Raw genomic sequence first — 19,094 nt, 5'->3', positions numbered from 1 at the left:
GAAGAATGGGCAAGTATAATCCCTATCTGCACTTTATTTTCATGCCTGCACCATGAGAAATTTGAAAGAGATGACCAAGAAGGTCTCTTCAGATTCTAACATCTCATGATTGGGGGACTCCCAAGAAAACTGTATCAGGCTGGAAAAGTTAGCTAAGGAAACTAAGGCAGAACATTGGATGAGAAACTAGGAAGAACACCTGAGATCAGACTGTGTGGCCAGGCTGGACAGATGGTCTTTGAAACTGCAGTGGACAGTGTCAGCTGTCACGGTAATCACACCCCCACCAAGTAGTGGTAATTTGACAGGTTGCCAAGTGGGGCTTCCCATCTGGGCCCAGGTAATGTTCTTACAAGACTTGGATAAGCTGTGGTAGACGCTGCAAAGATCCCATTCAGTCAGCAGGAGTTTGCAAGCAGAGGTTTAAGAATTTGTAAAGCCAGGCATATAAATACATTTAAAGTATATAGTATAATGCAAAGGAGTGACTTACATAACCAGTAACAGCACAGAGCAGTAAATACTTTAAAGCAGAGAAAGCCTCCAGTTATTTGCTGGATTCCAAGTGATTTTTTTCCAATCTCCTGAATACCAGATTAATTAGCTACATTCATTTAATAACAAAAAAAGGAAAGGAAAGCTGCATTTTTTCCTTTTGTCTCCTTGCGCAGTATACATTGAATAATGCATTACTTACTTTCTGGTATTCTTTGTCTTTTTTCAAAAGTTTTTCAAACAACATGTGCAGGCTAAAGCCAAGTGAGCCCTCCAGGGGAAAGGATCCTGGCCCTGGATACATTTGGGGTCCAACCGCATGGGAAGGTCCAGTGCTTACAGCCCTTTGTATCTAACCATATCCCTGGCAAGTCAAGTAGCTCAAAGTTCTCTGACATCACTCTCACCTTAAGTAACAGAAGCATATTTTCTCTATCTTTATTCAGTCAGTAGTTTATTAAGAGCTTACACTCTGCCCTGCCTTCAAATTCCAGGGCAAGCACCTATTTTGGAGAAGGTTTTCCTTTGCCCACTCAGAAATGAGCATCAACCATGTCCAATCCTGGGAATAGAACAGTGAGCAAGAGGCCATGGGTCTTGTCTTCAAGGAGATCGTGGTCTGCTAGGGACAAAAGAATGTCCCGGTTGTGTGACAGCATTCAGAGTTTATGCACCAGTGGCCCAGAAGGGAAAGAGCGGCAGACAGTGCTGGGTGAATGCACTGGCTAGGTTCTGAGAGCCAGAGGCAGTTTTCAGGTGAACATGATAGGTGGAAGGATCCAGATAGAGGAACATTTAGAGGCACATGTAAGCATTGTACAAGCTCTATTAAGATCCTGAAGCCACTTGTAGTGGGGCTACTTGATCTGGATTGTGCAGCACCAGATTCAAACAATTATAAATTCTTAAACAGATGTTGGATTCAGTTTTATGCCCAGTTGGGAAAAACCTCAGCACACTTGACAGATGAGAGGATGGAGGGAGGTTCAGAGGTCAGATGACTCTCCAAAGTCATCCCATTAGTTACCAGAGACAGAATTAAGAACTACAACCCCCTGCCCAGAGATATTTCTACCCCTTCTGCTGGAATGACAGAGGAGGTTGGGTTTTCATTTGCTTGTTCCGCTTGGTGGTGGTTTTGTCTCTCCAACACATTCCCCTCTTGATCCCAAACCTGGCCACTGTCCTCAAGATGCCGCCAGACAGATCTTTTCTTTCACTGCCATCAGCAAGGGCACCTTGCTGAGCGTATAGTTGGACTAATGCCAGTATATTTGTCACCTCCCTGGCCTGGCAAGCATTCCCTCCTGGCAGAGTTCACACAACCTAATTGCTTGTTTTGTATCCCAGCTGCCTGACATATGCCAAACCCATGTGTTGACTTCCTGACTCAGAGACAACTACATCAGGACATTTCAAATGGGCTTTTGTGAGCTCTAGCAAGAGTAATTGGAGAGTGTGATTCATGGTTTTCTATAGCTTTAGCACCTAACACAGTGCCTAGCCCATAGTAAGTGTCTGATTTTTTTTTAATTAAAGTGAATTTTAGTGGGTTCAGGCACATGACACAGTAGATATAGAAAGGACTTGAAAATGAGAAGTCCTGGCTTTGAGTGTCAGCTCAACCAATTGAGTTCCTTTCTGGGTGAACTTGAGCTCGTCTTTTCTCTCTGATTCTAGTTTCTTTAGCATTATTCACTTACCAATCATGGAGAAGTATCCCATGCATACCTTTTCTCATGAAGATGAGGTTCCAGTCCTCCTCTAGCTCATGTGTAAGCACTTTATAAATGTGGACGATATAATCATGCAACAATCACAGTAATAGAGAGACACTGATAAAATATAGAGGAGCCTAGAGGAGAAGGTGATTAATTGTGCCAGGAAGACTCAGTGACAGCTTTACCGAGGTGATGACAGTATAAAAGGGACTCTAAGATGCAGAGAAAATGATACTCCAAAATTCCATTATACCAAAACAGTGATCCAGGGAAATGAAACACATCAAATATAGGACTGGTGATAAGAGGACCATCTGAGCTACTGGAAAGCCAAGGTGATGACAGTGATTGGAAACCCATGTCAATGGTTTCTCACCAATGTGGTCTTCCATTATGGAATTTCACATTCAAAGCAGCAGCTATAGCTTAGCTACATCCCCAATACCAAGCAAGTACCTGACCCTTAGTGGGGAAACAGAGTTCCAGTGGTATGAGGAAGCCAGGTCAGAGCAGCTCACAAAAATAGATTATTAAATGTTTAGAAACTCTGGAAGTCGGTTGCCAAACACAGCCACTACCAAAATTTAAATTATTAAAAATTGAATAAATTACCTTAAAAGCTTATAAATACTCAAAACATCACTTCCTAAATATTTTATAATTTGTATTTTGAAATTATGGGATTGTTGAATCTCTGTGATGGACGTACTATATATATATATATATATATATATATATATATATATATATATATATTAGCATCCTGCTGTGCATCTCTTCCCAGTTCTGTTCAGTTCGATTTGTTGGTAACTTGAAATCAGCCATGATGGGAGTATTCATACCACAGCAATGAGCAAGTGCTACAAATTATAGCTGGGTTTTTTTAAGCCTGATGTTAGACACTTAATTAGTACACCACTGCTGGTGTCCACTGAAAATGCAGAGGAAGAAAGCAAGCATTGAAAATCCTAACACTCACGCCTTTGGAAAACTTCCTAAACAGAAAACATGTGACATGAGACATTTCAGAGGCCTCCACAGAGCCCATCTCCTTTGTTCCAGGAAAGACTTTATGTTAAACTGGATTTTCTTGACGACTGAAAAGTATGGTCAAATGGAAGGCAGATAGAAGTGTTTTTCTCCAGGACTTGATTTCTGAGCCAAATGCCTATTTTGGCATGAGAACTCTATGGCCTAGAGGGGTACAGGGAGTCAACTTAATTTTCTCCAGAATCCAAAAGCAATCCACAGGAGCTTGGGCTAAAATTACATCTGCTGGCTTGCCGAATCAGAGGCTACATGATAGCCAAATGGCACTGATTTAAAGTTCACCAATTTCCAGGAAATCCCCAGAGAGATAAATCAGAGAAGGCTGGCCTGCGTGTGCATGAGGGGCAGCAGCTAGGGTAGCCCTCAGAGGGAAACCATCCCCAGAGGGCTGATTATTGTCCAGGCAGAATCCAAAGGTATACATGTCAGGAGAAGGCTGGATAGTAGCCAGCAACAAGGGATGAGATCTGTTAGTAATTCTCTGGAAGGACAAAGTTCCAGCAATAAGAAATTCAATTGTCCTCCATTAAAGAAAGCATTTCTCAGTACCAGTTGAATACAATTGATGAAATAAATCTTTCCCATTAGCGGAGAGATAATTTCACATAAATATATTGGGAGACCTTCAGAGCAGGACTAAAAGTCTTTGCTGAGCCTCGCCTGCTTCACTTGTTTGCCATGTAATTGCATTTAGACCAAGGGCCTCGGAAGGAAACCACTGACTGAATTAACATTAACCAGATTGCATGGCATGGAGTCAGGTGGGGGTGGCACGCTTGGTGCATTGTGGGTAGTTGTTCTTGCCTTCAGAAAGGACAAGCTGACACTAGTGAGACCAGCTGCTTACAAGCCTGGTGTTAATTACTTTCCTCATCAAACAGAGAAAAGTTTATCACTCTGGGAAGGTAGGGATGTGGGTACCTAATAAAGCAGGGACTGAGATTGTGATTTTTTTTTCATGAGTGCCCCTGGGCCTCATCAGTAGCTTTTTCCTAGACCAGAAAAAAACCTTCTGAAATCAGGTGAGTGGAGAGAGTTACATGGGCAACAGCACCTGCATTTTTGCCCCAGATTTTTCTTGTCATAGAGGACTGTATCTTCATCATCCTATGTTGACACCAGCCAGCACTGTTGTTCCCACCTATTACTCATAGTAAACAGACTGGTTTAGCATTGGTCCCAGAATTATAGACTCAGAGTCAAGCCTGGTTTAGCCACCACTTTCCTACAGGGCTTTGGGCCAATAATGTAACCTCCCAGTTTTCTCCTCTACAAAATGAGAGGGTTCCACTAGCTCAGTGATTTTTTTTTGCCTTCTACAGAGACTAAGGCTCCACAGAGCTGCCTTCAGAGCAGCCCAGGAAAGAAAAAACTCTTTACCGTTGATACATCTAGGGCAGATCTTCTTTTGGTTTGTTTTCCACTCTGGGGTTCTTATGAAAGGTCCCCTCTAAAAGGATTCTGTTTCTGAAATATGTGTAAAGCCATTATTCCAGATGATCTATAACTGCCCCATTTATCTGATCAATTCCCGCACCATGTTTTTAACTGTGACCTAGTACTTGTTAGGCATAGTCCAGGCAAGGTGGAGAGAATGAAACCTTGGCCCTCCCCTCAGAAGGCTGGACTAGTGGAGAGAAGAGGTTACAGTTTTATAAGAGATCAAGGTGTTTGTGTCAGACTTTGAGGGGGAGAGGGACTAGTCTGATTAGGGGCATCATGAAAAACTTCAGTGAAAAGGTGTCCTTTGAAGTGGGTCTTTCAGGGTGAAAGTGTTGGTGGGTGTGGGAATAACATTTGAGGCAGGTGGAAGAATGCTGGCCAGACTCAGGGCAGTCATCTGGCAAGTTTGAGAAAAGCACATAGAGGCATGGGGGCACAGGGTTTTGGGAGATGCTAGCATCTGCCCTTCCTGTCTCTAATGCCAGATGAGAGGAAGTACCCTCTCTCTTTCTCTCTATCTTATATGTTCACTTCTAATGACTCAGTTAGTGACAGCAATAGCTATTGCAACCTATGGAGCCTTCTTTGTGCCAGGGAGAAAAAACAAGAGATTCAAAACACCATCATGTATCTGCACAAGTGCAGAGAACTAGGAAACAGCAGGGCTGGACTTGAGCCCAGGGCACCTGACTCCAAATCTACATACATCACTACCGCGTCTTGCCCTCTAGGATCAGCTTTCTTTCTTTACAGCTGCATATGATGTCCTCAGAAAAATAACCTCTGAGTGAGATACTTGAGAATGCTTCCCAAGGACAGTTCTTTCAGGGACACTTTGATGCCTTAAATTGGGGTGATATTTTTTGTTTGTTGAGTACTGGAGATTGAACCTTCACACCGAGTACATCCTCAGCCCTATTTATTTACTTACTTTTTTTTTTTTTTAGATTTTGAGACAAGGTCTCACTAGGTTTTCAAGACTAAACTCAAACTTGTAATCCTCCTGCCTCAGCCTCCTAGAGTGCTGGGATTGCAGGCATGTACCACCACCCCAGCTAGAGGTGATATTTTAAAAAATCTATTGTTCATCTGGAGTGAGCAACATGAGCTTCTAGGTATAATATGTGTCTAAGTGACCAGGCTTCTGTCTTCTACTATAGGGCTTCTCTGCTCACCAGGGCTCTGACTATGAATGGCACATTATGGTATTCTCTCTTCTCTTCCCACAGGCACGCGTGTGTCATTCGTGGTCAAGTAATGACATCAGATGGGACCCCGCTGGTTGGTGTGAACATCAGTTTCGTCAATAACCCTCTCTTTGGGTACACAGTCAGCAGGCAAGATGGGAGGTAGGAGACTTTATGGGCCAGAAATACTGAAGGTTCATGGGATCTTGAGATCTCCCCGTAGTTGCTGTTGGATTGTACATAGAAAGATGGCGCTTCAATCCAGAAGGCCTGAATTCAGATGCCAGCTCTGTGGTTCACCAGTTGCATGACCTTGTCTGACTCTGGCCTCTGTCCCTTTGGCTATAGGTTATGCGGTCTCTTCTCATTGGAATCTCAGAGAAAGCATAGGGTACCTTAGCCAAGTTACCCAGCCCCGTGACTTATAGGAACCACTGTCACGCAGACTTCTTTCTGCAGACTAGATGGCTCCAGAAATCTCAGCCATTCCTGTTGTGTGGTTTCCATTCTGCAACCACATAGGTCATTGAAAACAGTTTGGGTAGTAACAGAATTCTGAATTTTTAATTCTTGTGAGAATTATCAGTAGAATGAAGTACAGTGGTGCCTTGGCTGACAAACTTCACTCTTTCCAAGATTCTGTTCATAAACCAAATTGGACAAGAACCAGACCAAATTTTCCCATAAGATCAACATCAAGTTTGATTTGGTTCTTATCCAATTGGGTTTGCAACCAGAATTCTGAAAAGGATTAAGTTTGTGAACCAAGGTACCACTGTGTGTATCACTGAGCTATATCCCCAGTCCATATAATAGGTGTTTAATAAATCCTAGTTCCCTGTCCCACTTGGATTCATTGCTGTATTTTGGGGTCTGGCACCCAGTAAATATATAATAAATATCAGTTTTTTACTAAAAGTACAAATTATCAAAAAATGAGGGGATAGTGATGGGACAGACAATGAGAATATTTGGAGAAAAGAAAAGGAGTAAAGAGGAAGTAGAATATTTAGGCTATTGGTGCTGACAAGTCCTCTATTTTTAATAAAATCAGGTGGTGGCAGTCCATCTGGCTAAGTGTGGGCCCATAAGGTTGATTTTTTTTTTCACTGTGTTGGAAATTACGCTCCAGCCTGATTGATTTTAGCACCTCTTTAATCCAATATCAGATGTGAACATGTCCCGGCCGAGGTGATAATGAAGTAGAAGCTTGTCTGTTTGTAGACATGTGTGCCTTCTGGACAGGGTTGGCAAGCTCAGCATGGGGAGCCCTAGCCTCTGTGTGAATGGGAAGGACCCAGCTGGGAGAGATTGGTAGCTGTGCCTCAAGGGTAAGCTAGCCAGACCAGGCCACTGCTCCCTGCCCTGCACACGTTCCGACCCAGGAGACACCTCAGTGCAGACCCCTACGAGAGCACCAAAGTATCTCCTCCATTATGCTGTCTCTACACCCTTCCCTTTTGGGGCTGCCTGAGTTATGCAAATGGATTTATAAGCATTCTCGGCAACAGGTGTCCCAACTACATTATTACCTGCTGGGAAACAGTCTTCAGAAAGAAACCTTTAGGAATGCTTTTTTTGTCATGAAACTTCCCAGTCACTCATATGTGATGGCAAATGGTCAATCTTTAGGCCCTGCTGAGCTTCGTTAGTATAGGTCTGTAAAACACACCGGAGCCTTATGTAAGTGTGGCCTTCCTTGGGAAAAGCTCACTCTCTTGTACCTCTAAGCCTTGATTCTCCCTGTTTGTGCCACCCCTGCAGTCTGTCCTGCCTAGAGGGCATGGAGGTTCCTGGGAGAGATGTTTCCTCCATCTGCCTCCTAAGTTAAGGCAGAATAGCCAGAATGACTGCCGCATAGAGTTTGTGTTTTAACTCATTTCTTACCAGTGCATTGTAGGGGTTACATTTTTTTCTCAATGTAAACACTGAGACAATTGTAGACAAGTTGTCATATGTGCCCATGCTGTCTGAAACTCCTTTTATCTGTGAACAAGGAGCATTTTTACTCTCTCCCTCCACCCTTCATTGACCCTTCTCTCTTCCCTCTCTACTCTGGGAGAAAACATAAGGCAAGAGACATAGTCTGAGATAGGAATATATGCAATTGTGCTGTGAGCCCAGGGACTGTATCCGACTGCTCTGTGTAACCCTTGCTTTCCATATAGACACCATGATACCCTCACCAGTTCCCCAGCCCCTACACACACACACACACACACACACACACACACAACACTGAAATAACAGAGTTCAAGACAGGAGCTCATAAACAGAAAATAGTAACAGAGAAGTTAGCCGAAGAACTCATTAAAAAGTCCGAAAATAGAAGCCATTAAGAAAAACTAAAAGAATATCAGACAAGAGAAACAATTCAGGCTCATTGAATTGAAAAATGGCATTATACAGCGCATGATGCCCAGGAAATGTGTGGGGCCATGTGTTTTTCCCATCCATCACCCATCTATCTAATTACTAACCTTGCCAAGTGATTATAATTGTCAGCTTCACTTTACAGATGAGGAAATTGAGGCTTGGAAAGGTGATATAACTCACCTGTGGAATAAGTAGCTGCACTCCAACGAGCTCTAAGCTGTTTGGCTTCCTCTGAGAACCCAGCCTTCCCTTTGGGGTCAGATTCACGTTCGTATCCACAACAAGGTCTCCCTGCCAGATGAGCAGGCCTGGCCCTGGCCCGTTGCTCTCAGCTCTTGGCAGGACCAGCTGCCCCCAGCCCGCTCACAGCCTTGAGAATATGTCTTTTCATGTTTGCCTTCCCACCCTCCCCACACTCAGCCTCTCATCCAGGGAGCTTATTGTGAGTCTGGCCAAAATTCTGTTTGATAGTTGAAAATGCTCTGTCAAAGCACAGATGTTATTAGTTCTGTGACAGAAAAGTGGTTCTCTGAGTGTTTCCCCCAAACCATGGATAGTCTTCTGAACTTTTGATCCAAAATAAATAACTGCCGTGGAGTTCCCCTTTGTTGTTTATTGAAGGATGGTGGCACTGGGCTTCTTCTTCCTAAGTGTGACACAGGAAGGGCTGAGTGAGGGGCAGGCCTAGCAGGTAAGAAGTTCCTAAAGAGGACAAAAGAGTCAGTCTTTAGAGCTGGTGCACCTAAGTCTGGGAGGAACCATCTACCAAGAGCAGGATTTGGCACTAGATAGAACAGTAGAATATAAAATCCTTGCAGCCCTAGAGAAAGGAAGAGCAAGCCGAAGCCGTGGGCCCACTGATCCCCCCAGGTAGATTCATCCAGGTGAAGGTGAGATCCTGCACTGGGGTCTCTCAAACCAGTTCCACAGGCAAATGCTGCATGGGCTTGCAACAACAGGTACACTTAGAAAGGACTTGGAATGTTCAATGGACAGTAAGTTCAGAAGTAGATGGAAGTGTTACTCGTGCATTCATTCTATTAATTTTTAACCATAAAGCACACAGCTTGGCCCTTGATTGGCAGAGGAATCAATGGCCCAAGGGCTAAATGAGCAGTTACAGGATAATGTGATGTGGGCTCTAAAAAGGAATGGACATGCTGCATGGAAGCTGGGCTGGGGACTGGAACCCTGGCTGGGTAAGGCTGTATGAGGGGTGACGTTTGAACTGTTCAAAAAAAAGCAGGATGAGGAGAGACCTTAGAAATGTACCCTAAAAGTAATAGCTAAAAGGACTTTGTCCAAAGAGACACTATAGCCAGGGGATAGCAGGTGCACAGGACCACTGTTTCTAGGTCTTGAAGGGATGGCATAGGGCAGAAGGAAGAGACCAGTCTGAAGTCATCTCAGTAGGTGTAACCAGGCCCAGTGAATAAGGAACTAGGAGGAGGGGAACCCAGGCACAATTACAATTTTTTAAAAAATCTTGACAGTCATAATGAGCCAAAGATGGGCCAGTGTTCCTGTGAATATAGCAAGATCCTTGTCACTGGGAATGAACAAGTAGGAGCTAAACAGTCCCTTGATGGTGATTCGGTAGAAGGGACGAGAACATCATATTGGGAGGGGGGTTATGGCAAATGACCAATAGGTTCCCTTCCAGTGGTTCAGCTGTTACTTGATTTATGCAACTGTCTTAGTAGGGGAAAGGACAAAAAATTCTAGTCTGAGATCTTGTTGCATACTGACATGGGATCTTAGACACCACCAGGCACTCTACTTGGCTAAGCAGACCTGGCCTACAGGATTAGTAAGTGTCCTTGGCTTATGCCTGGGCTTCCTTTCTCCTTGTCACAACCTGAGCTCACTAGCCTCTGAACATGTGGCTGTGGAGCCACAGATCAGGCTCCCTTGGAAGTGGGGCACTGTCAAGAACATTGAGGCATACATATGTGGACTCACTTTCCTTGGATTTTCAACAATAAAGTGTCCATGCCAAGGTTTGGAAGGGCAAGTGCCTTGCTTGGTTTGTCTGCAGGTGATGGGAGTTAATGAGACTTCAGACACCAGAACCTAACAAGCTACCCGCATTTTTCTGGCTGGACCTAGTCTGAGTACAAGATGTTTTAAGGGTAGTATGGCCAATGTATCTAAAAGTGTACCTTGATTTAGTAAAATTGTCTTATGTATCTTATACGTTTGGGGGCCTATTAGTCTGGCTGTTAATCTGTGTTTATGATCATTAACTTGATAAAGACTTATAAAACAAATAAATAAATCTGATCCTGGCCAAAAAGAAGAAAAAATGTTAAGAAGAAATAAACGGGGTTTCAGGGGAAGTGGAGCAAAAACGAATTGAGATGTATTATGTACATGTACCAGTTCCCCACAGTGAATGTAATCATTATGTACTGCAAACATGTACTAATAAAAAATATATTATTAAGCAAAAAAAGAGATAACTGGGGGGTGAGATGAGGGAGATTCTGCCTCTGACATCCCCTGCAAGTCTGGAATAAGAGAGGCCCAGGGTGGGGAGAGAGGAGAGTCATCTAAGATGGGGAAGGGCCTGGAGACACGAGCCTGTTTGGTGGTATCAGAGGCAGGATGAGGCCTAGGATGCCCTCCATCTGCAGAGCACTGTGAACAGAGGCCGGGCCGCCAGCTCTCAGCTCTGTCGCAGTGACCTCATCTCACCCGGGTGGTTGATGCTCTGTCTTCTGATTCCCCTTTCTCTCGTAAGATACTGTACTGTGATTCTAGTTGTGCTGTCTCTAAACAACTCAGGTGTTTTGTAATTGCAAAGGCTTTTGTTAAGTAATCATCATAATAAGAGCCAAAATTGCAGTAGAGTCATAGATTCTGAGTGAATTAAGAGTAATCCACTCGAACTTTTGCATTTTACAGATGAGAATAGTGAGGATCAGAAATGCTAAGTGATTTACTTAAGACCACACTGTGGTTAATGACAGAACCAGGACTAGGCCTGGGGTTCCTGACAGGTCAGAGCATTTTCTGCTTTATTACAGTGACTTTACTGGGCTTCAGCTCTGACACATTTAGAAGCCTGTTGTACCAGAAGCACCGCGGCAGCCAGGTGTCAGCTATCCTGTGCCCTGGAAAATGGCTCTCTGTTGCAGTGATTAATTTGGCTTCAATAAATTCTCTATGGTGAATCATTTGACAACAACAGATGCTTTCTGGAATCACTGTCCTTGTTTGTGAGTGCAGTTGAGTCTCTAGGTCAGTGGTGGCTAACCTTTTAGAAACCAAGTGCCCCGAGGCCAGGGATTTTGGTCAGTGGTGCCACCACCTGCCTCACAAGCACAAGGTCCCAAGTTTGATCCCCAATACCAACAAAGAAACCAAATGCCAAACTGCAACCCAAAACCCACTTATTTATCATAGAGTCCAACACTGCAAATATACCTGAATACTGAGATTTTAGTTTAGAAAAAATAATTCTAAATTAACATCTTTAGACTTAAAAGAAAAATGCAATAACACACGTGCCATAGGTTCACCGCCACTGCTATAGGTGTTGGAGTCTCCCTCACTACATGCTCAAATGCTTTGTGTGATTTTTCTCTCCTTTCTGTCTCTTTCTCCTCCTCATCATCATCCTGCTTTCTCTGCTACTCCCCACTCCCACAGCTTTGACTTGGTCACAAATGGCGGCATCTCCATCATCCTGAGGTTTGAGAGGGCACCTTTCATCACACAGGAGCACACCCTGTGGCTACCCTGGGATCGTTTCTTTGTCATGGAAACCATTGTCATGAGGCATGAGGAGAATGAGATCCCCAGCTGTGACCTGAGCAACTTCGCTCGCCCCAACCCTGTCGTGTCTCCATCCCCACTGACGTCCTTCGCCAGCTCCTGTGCAGAGAAAGGTCCTATCGTGCCAGAAATTCAGGTACCTAACTGCATTTGCCATGCTTTTGTTTCATTTCGGGAGTAGTGTAGGATCCCAGAAATGGTAGAAAGAAGAAAGCACCCTATTATCAGTCCACCTTGCAGAATCCAGCTGCCAAATCCTACAGCAGGCATGGTGTCAAGACATGAGGGCCACTGTCCTGTGCGCTGAAAACACATGAGACTGGTTAACCTGCCTGGCACACTAGGGTTAGTAGTCAATTCCCCCTCCCTCCACTCTGCTATTTAGCTCACTTCTACTCTGCTTTTCTGCAGCCTCCAGGGTGTTCCGTCTCTCAATATTTCTGTTAAAAGTGTTTATAATAATAGGTTCTACCAAGAGGAATAAGCCACAGGATCCCAAATAGAGAACATTATAATAAAGATTAAAGGAGAAAAATGTATATGAGCTACTTAGCACAATGTCAGACACCTAGTAAGTGCCCAATATATTTTAGCTATTATTATTATTATTATTATTAAAATTATTTAACACATGCTGCCTTCATGCCAATTAAGAATTACTTTGGCTCAAATCTATACACACAAGCGTTTTACTTAATTGTCATTAAAGGAAAGTAATTGGAAAAGATGCATTTTAATCTGATGGAAATCAACATAAATTCTTTGCCTAACAAAGCCCCACCAAGCTGCATGTCCTCTGCCACCCCCAGCCTGATTATAAGGGCAGAAAGGAAGGCCTGAGGAAGGGGAGAGATGACAGAGCAGAAGCTCCCAGTCACTTCCCCTGCTTAATGAGAACTTGGGCAATGTGCATGTTAATGGATTGCTCGGGCGCCGGTGGAGCAGAGTTTATACATTTATGTGTGTGTATTTCATGCCTGGCTGAGCAAACACATCTCTCTGCGTGTGCCCTGTTGCATGGCTTCCAACACTAACCCACAAGAAGGAATACAACCATTTCAAAATTCTTATTGCACTCACAGGTTGAAAGCACACTCCTTTTCAGAGATTCAACACCTGTCTCCTGTCTGAACGACCAGGCTGACCTTTCTTATGAAATGGTTGTCAGTGGAGATAGAACTTGCTAGAGAGAACTAATTTGTTACTCAGCCCAGCCTTAGCTGCAGCTAGGCATTTTTCTCCAAGAGCAGGGACTTTGGAACAGATGAGGTTCTAGGTCACACCTCTTTACAGTGCTCCCAGAGCTCGGTGGCTATAGGTCCAGTTGGGGCACCAACCTTGCTATTGTCACACACAAAAATATACAAAAACAAATGCTGGGTTTCCCAGGCCTATCATTGACTAGCCTTTGCAAGTGCAATCAAAATCATGAAATCGAAAGCATGAAGGGAAATACTCATAAGAGCATCAAGGTCATACCTGAGCCCTGCCTATGGTTCACCAGGGGTAGAGCCTGCATCTCCTAGAACTTGTAGTCTGTGATTTCGGAAGACAGCTTTGGTTTTAGCTCAATCCCTAGAATTTCCTATGTTCAGGAGAGCAGGATAGAGTGAAGGTTCATACCCTCCTGTGAAATGGACAGAATGAAAAAGGCCGAGTTCTTCTGTGAACACAGGGCAAAAAAATCATTGCCCCTTGAATGAGGCAATTAACTTCATGGTCCTTTCTTGAAAGAGAACCCAGAGCACCAAGCTGATGAAATTGTCTGCTGATGCCACATGCCTGATCATCTGGCATTCATGACTCTTTCCATCTTGGGTCTGAGCCCGCTATAGCCAGCAGGTAAAGCATTGCTTTCCCCACCTGATGGGTTTCATCTGATGGGGCACTTGAGTGGGGACCTAATGTGCACAAAAACTCCTTGCTGCCAATTTGGCCTCTCTGGGCTGAGCAGGGCCATTGGAGCAGGTTTGCTGGGCTGTGCTGTTGACTCTGATAATTTGTTTAGCCAACCATGCATGCCTCTGTTTACTTTCCTGGAAAGGACTGCTACTGGAGGCATATCTTCCTTTAGCAAAAGTTCAAGAGCAAAGCCATCCTTCTTCTCAGGCAGCTGTCTTCATTAGTTGGAGAGAAAAGACTCTCTTCCTAGCACCTCCTGCTTCCAGCACTGCCAGCACCTGCAGGACCGCTGTTCTAACAGCATCAATGTGCCAGGCACTGCTCGTGTGTAACCTCCCTCCACCCTGTGCTCATCCAGTGAGGAAACTGGGATGCAGACGTTCCCTGAGTTTTGTTTGTTTTTTTTTTTAGAACAGCACAGTTAGTGAATCAGAGTTGGCATGCCACTAAGTATCTGATATGCATTATCCTATGTGTCCCTGCCAGTTCCACAGAAAAGTGGGTATTATCATGCTTGTTACACAGAAAAGAAGCCTGAGGCTCATGGAGGCCAGGTGGCCTATGCCAGGCTACACCACGTTAAGAGTTGGCCCCAAAACCAAGACTACTGGTTTGTTTTCCTTCTCCTTCAGTCCCTTTTCTCCTTTCTCATCCTTTGTTCCCCTTCCTCCTCATCTTCTTCATCCCCCTCTTCTTTTTATTCTTCCTCTTCCCCCATCTTACCTACTCTCCTCTGCTTTGTCCTGTGCCTCTTGCAAACCCAGAGTCTTGTGGCCATGACCATCTGCCCTTCCCTGGGTGACTCAGCAACCATCCCTTGTGCTCTGTTTCTGCTCTAGGCTCTGCAGGAGGAAATTGCCATCTCTGGCTGCAAGATAAGGCTGAGCTACCTAAGCAGCCGGACTCCAGGCTACAAATCTGTCCTGAGGATCAGCCTCACCCATCCTACTATCCCCTTCAACCTCATGAAGGTCCACCTCATGGTGGCGGTTGAAGGCCGCCTCTTCCGGAAATGGTTTGCTGCAGCACCAGAACTATCCTATTATTTCATCTGGGACAAGACAGATGTCTACAACCAGAAGGTGTTTGGGCTCTCCGAAGCCTTCGGTAAGCCTCCCCACCACAGAACATAGTGCTATCCTCAGAGAAAGAGTACCTGGGTGAGGGAAATCTTTCTACCTCCCTGACTACCTCTTGCCCTCTTTCTCCTGTCAGATCAAAAATACCTCATGCTTAATTGGCCTGTAAGACCTCTGAATGGCCTTCTATGACCTAAAAAAAATGGCTGGAAAGACCCAAATGTGGGAAATTTGACCATTAAAATGGCTACAAAACCAAATGGCCCTCAGAAAACACTGTGGTGGTATGTGATGAGCTAAGAGATGCTATATGCCATAGAGGTAGAATCTATGGATGTTGCCTGGCCATGCCACAGCCATCCTGCCTAACCCTACACATTAAAATAGAGAAGCTAAAAATCCAGGCTTCTTTCATTCTTGTAAGGTACAGGAGCTAAAATATTCCTTTCATCCAAAGTGCATTTTAGGCCTTATGATCTTATTTCCTATCAGGGAAGTTGTCTGTGTTGTTCTTGCTGTCCTTTGTGGAGATGAAGCCAAAGCTGGTTATAGCGTCCCCCATCTCACTGAGACCTTGGGTTTCTGGGACTGGCTGGACTCCTTCCAACTTCCGCAGCAGAGCATGGTCCCCACAAGGGTACAGAGCTGGATATTAGCAGTCTTGACTCCTGCAGGGTGAATCCACCAAGAACTTAATAATAGCCCAGCAAATCTCTTCTCATCTTGAATCCTACTCCAGTGCCATTTTCTTTGCCAGGAAAAGCAGAATGAGGAAGCAGAGAAGTAAAGCTGTTTTTAGAAAGGAAGAAAGGCAGGAAAAGAGGGAAAGAGGGAGAAAGACCAGGTGGGAGGGGAAGGAAATAAGAGCCTGTCCTTTGAGTACCTGCTGTGGGCAATGTGCTTCCCTGTACATTTGGAATTTAGTGAGTCCTACAATCACCTTGTAAGGAATCTTCATGCCTAAATTCGGTGTGAGGCCCAGAGAATTGAGATGGCTTCCCAAGGACGCACAGCTCAGAGCTACTTTTATCCCTGATCTTCCTGGTAGGTTGCATCCTTATCCTTATTCTGATGGCACATTAGAAACAAAGTTGCCATCTCTCACAGTTCAAGGTCCTTCTGCAGAACAAATCACATCTGTAAGTGAAAGTGTTATAATGTCTATGGATGAAATGAACATATTTAGCGCCCACCAATCAGTTCAAAGGGGTAAAGTCCACACAATAAAATGTCAGGGCTGAGATCACAAGTGACCAGGAGGAGGCACAGTGACTGCTAGCAGGACTCAGGTCATGAGGAAGAGAGCACAGACACAACTTCCAGCCCACTCCCCTCTTGCTGAAGATGCTCAGTCTACAGCACCTACAAGAAACTAAGATTTCTACCTGGGAACCAGAACCAGTGAAATACCAACACAGCAATGCTGAACCTTAGAATCTTTTTTATTTTTAAAGAGCAATTATACATTATTGTGAAAAGTTAAATGTACTAAATGCATTTAGTACAGTGTTTATTTCTCCTTCAAACATGGATATTGGATATTGGCCAGTGCGAAATGGCACCTACACCCAGAGATAAGAGAAACAAGTGGCACGCCTGTCTCTCCTGATCGCCTCCCAAGGTCAGTTAGGGCGCTTTCACAACCCTGGGCTCAGAGAGCCTGCCCTGTTTAGCCTTCATCCCAGGGACCTCCTGAGGGGCTGGATTTAGGAAACAAAAGAAACCAGGAAATTTTCAAGCTTTGAAAACTCAAAGTAGCTTCCTGCTTTAAAAGGACTCCATGCATCTCAAGCTCAAGGTCCCTAGTTTGATCCCGCCCCCTACAAAGGACCCCATGTATTCATTATAAATGAGTGTGCATTTTTTTCTTACAAAAACAATCTTATGTTCATTCATAAAAACTTGATAAAAGGACAAAAGAAAAAAAAGTCATGATCCTATAACAATTACAACTATTTGCTGATTTTTTTCATATGGAAGTTTTGGGGGATTTTGTGTGTTTTGTTTTATTTAGCACAGATAAATTACTGAACATAACCAGTCTTTTCAACTGAGTATTAATACATAAGCACTTCCCATGTCACCACATGGTCTTCACAACCATAATTTCCAGTGGCTGCATAATATTTCTGGATTGGACATGGTTAGGTTTACTTAATCTCTCATCTTTTTGAACCTTTAGATTAATTCTAATTTTCCACTATTATAAATAATACTATAGTGAAGACTTCTGCATAAAATATTTCACATATTAAAAATTACTTCCCTGGAACTGATTCACCTGGATCTTTTTATTTAGTACATTTGTTTAACTTTTCACAATAATGTTCAATTGTTCTTCAAAACAAAAAGTTTAAAGGCTCAGTATAGCTGTATTAGTATTTCACATGATTCTGGTTCCCAGGTAAATATATGCTTCATTTTTCCTCTTCTGCAAGAGATAACCAAAGAGCCTCACTTGCAAGGGCCCAAAGAAGAGGCTTTATCATCTGTGCATTTTGTTCTTCTTGCTCCGGACAGTTTCCGTGGGTTATGAGTATGAGTCCTGCCCAGATCTGATTCTGTGGGAAAAAAGAACAGCAGTGCTGCAGGGTTATGAAATTGATGCATCCAAGCTTGGAGGGTGGAGCCTGGACAAACATCATGCCCTCAACATCCAAAGTGGTGAGTGGAATAATGGAGTTCCTTCAGCCAGGCTGGGGTGGGACCTTGTATTCTATCTTCTGATCCTCCAGACAAAAAATGCACACTTTGAATAACATGGGCTCTTAACAGGAAGGGGAAGTGGGAAAGGTAAAGGAAAGAAGTAAACATGAGCAAAGTAATAAATGGAAACAATGTCTTTGTAAATAGGGAGGGGTGGAGGGGTTGAAGGGAGGGCAGGGGAATGGGGAAAAAAAATAAGAACCAAGATACATCATATAAAGGTACAAATTCCCAATGATGAATGTAGCTGTATAGTATACCTAAAATGTACCAATAAACTTAATAAATTTTAAAAATGTAATAATAATTTTTTAAAATGAGCTCCTAGGTTATCAGCCAGTCAGGAGGCTGTCAACAAATAATGCTTGAGTATATACAATGAGTCTGTCACCATGCTAGGCACTGTGGGTGCAGCAATGAGAGGCCTTAAGACTTTACATGGGCAGAGATAAGTTCTCACCAGGCAATTTCATTGGTGTGCCATAGGCCATGTCATGCCAGGGGAAGGTGCAGGATACCACAGAGGCATAAGAGGCACCTTGCTCAGTGTCCTGGTTCATCAAGGCATCCCCAGGGGCAGAGGGATCTCAGAGGGGCTATAGGATTACCCTTGTGTACCAAGGAAGGGGATCATTCCAGCAGAGAGCACAGTACACGTCAAAGGGTTGAAGCCAAGAAGAAGAGTATCGATCCCCGGTTCCAAAAAAACAAAAGAACAAAAAAAAAATGAAGAAGAAGAGTAATTGAAGAGAAGGTCCATCTCAATTTTAGTAGAGAATGAGATGAAGAGAATGGTGGCCAAAGCCAAAGCTGGGACTTGAGCTGCTGGAGCCCAGAGTAAACAGATTAGGACTTGGACTCCATCCAGAGGCCTCTGAGAGCTTTAAAGCATGCAACTGCCAGTGCCATGGTCACATCTGTACTTTAGATGACTCCATCTGATCATTCTCCACCATGGGGCAACTAAACATAATAATGATGTCACATGTCTCCGGCCTAATCTAAAAGGCAAGGAATACCCCTTAAAGCCACAGCAGGTTTGGGGAGGAAGTTGACAAACTAATTCTAAAGTTTATGATAAAATAAAGACTTTTAAATAGCTAAGTCAGTCTTTAAAATAAGAACCTATGAAATGGAATCACCAGATAGTGTGCTAAATTAGAAAACTACAAAACCTGAACTTGTGTGGTACTGGCACAGAGACAATAACTAAAATCCATGGGGCAGAGCAAGGAGGTTAGGAACTGACCTATGAGCAGGATTTAAAACTAGGTGTGGCCTGAAGGGTCAGAAAAGCCAAATTACACAATTGCAAACAGGTTAGAGTTGCTTTCTTGCTCACCTGCAAGCCTGGA

At 43.8% G+C, this 19,094-nt stretch overlaps 1 protein-coding gene across 32 annotated transcripts in view; it reads left to right on the top strand.

Moving 5' to 3' along the window:
• Tenm4 (teneurin transmembrane protein 4) overlaps positions 1-19,094 on the top strand; it is a 2,854,999-nt gene that overhangs the window by 2,776,130 nt on the left and 59,775 nt on the right. For all 32 annotated transcript variants that reach the window (XM_087211381.1, XM_087211391.1, XM_087211392.1 and 29 more), the window contains 4 exons: positions 5,939-6,058; positions 11,927-12,188; positions 14,794-15,061; positions 17,554-17,697. In XM_087211381.1, the coding sequence (XP_087067507.1) occupies positions 5,939-6,058; positions 11,927-12,188; positions 14,794-15,061; positions 17,554-17,697 (794 nt within the window). The remainder of the gene's footprint in view (positions 1-5,938; positions 6,059-11,926; positions 12,189-14,793; positions 15,062-17,553; positions 17,698-19,094) is intronic.

The sequence above is a fragment of the Heterocephalus glaber genome, unplaced genomic scaffold (assembly GCF_053883595.1).
Source record: "Heterocephalus glaber isolate CG9 unplaced genomic scaffold, H.glaber_assembly_v1.0 deba00001428, whole genome shotgun sequence".
Classification (NCBI taxonomy): Eukaryota; Metazoa; Chordata; class Mammalia; order Rodentia; family Bathyergidae; genus Heterocephalus; species Heterocephalus glaber.
This window is presented reverse-complemented; position numbering and strand designations above follow the sequence as displayed.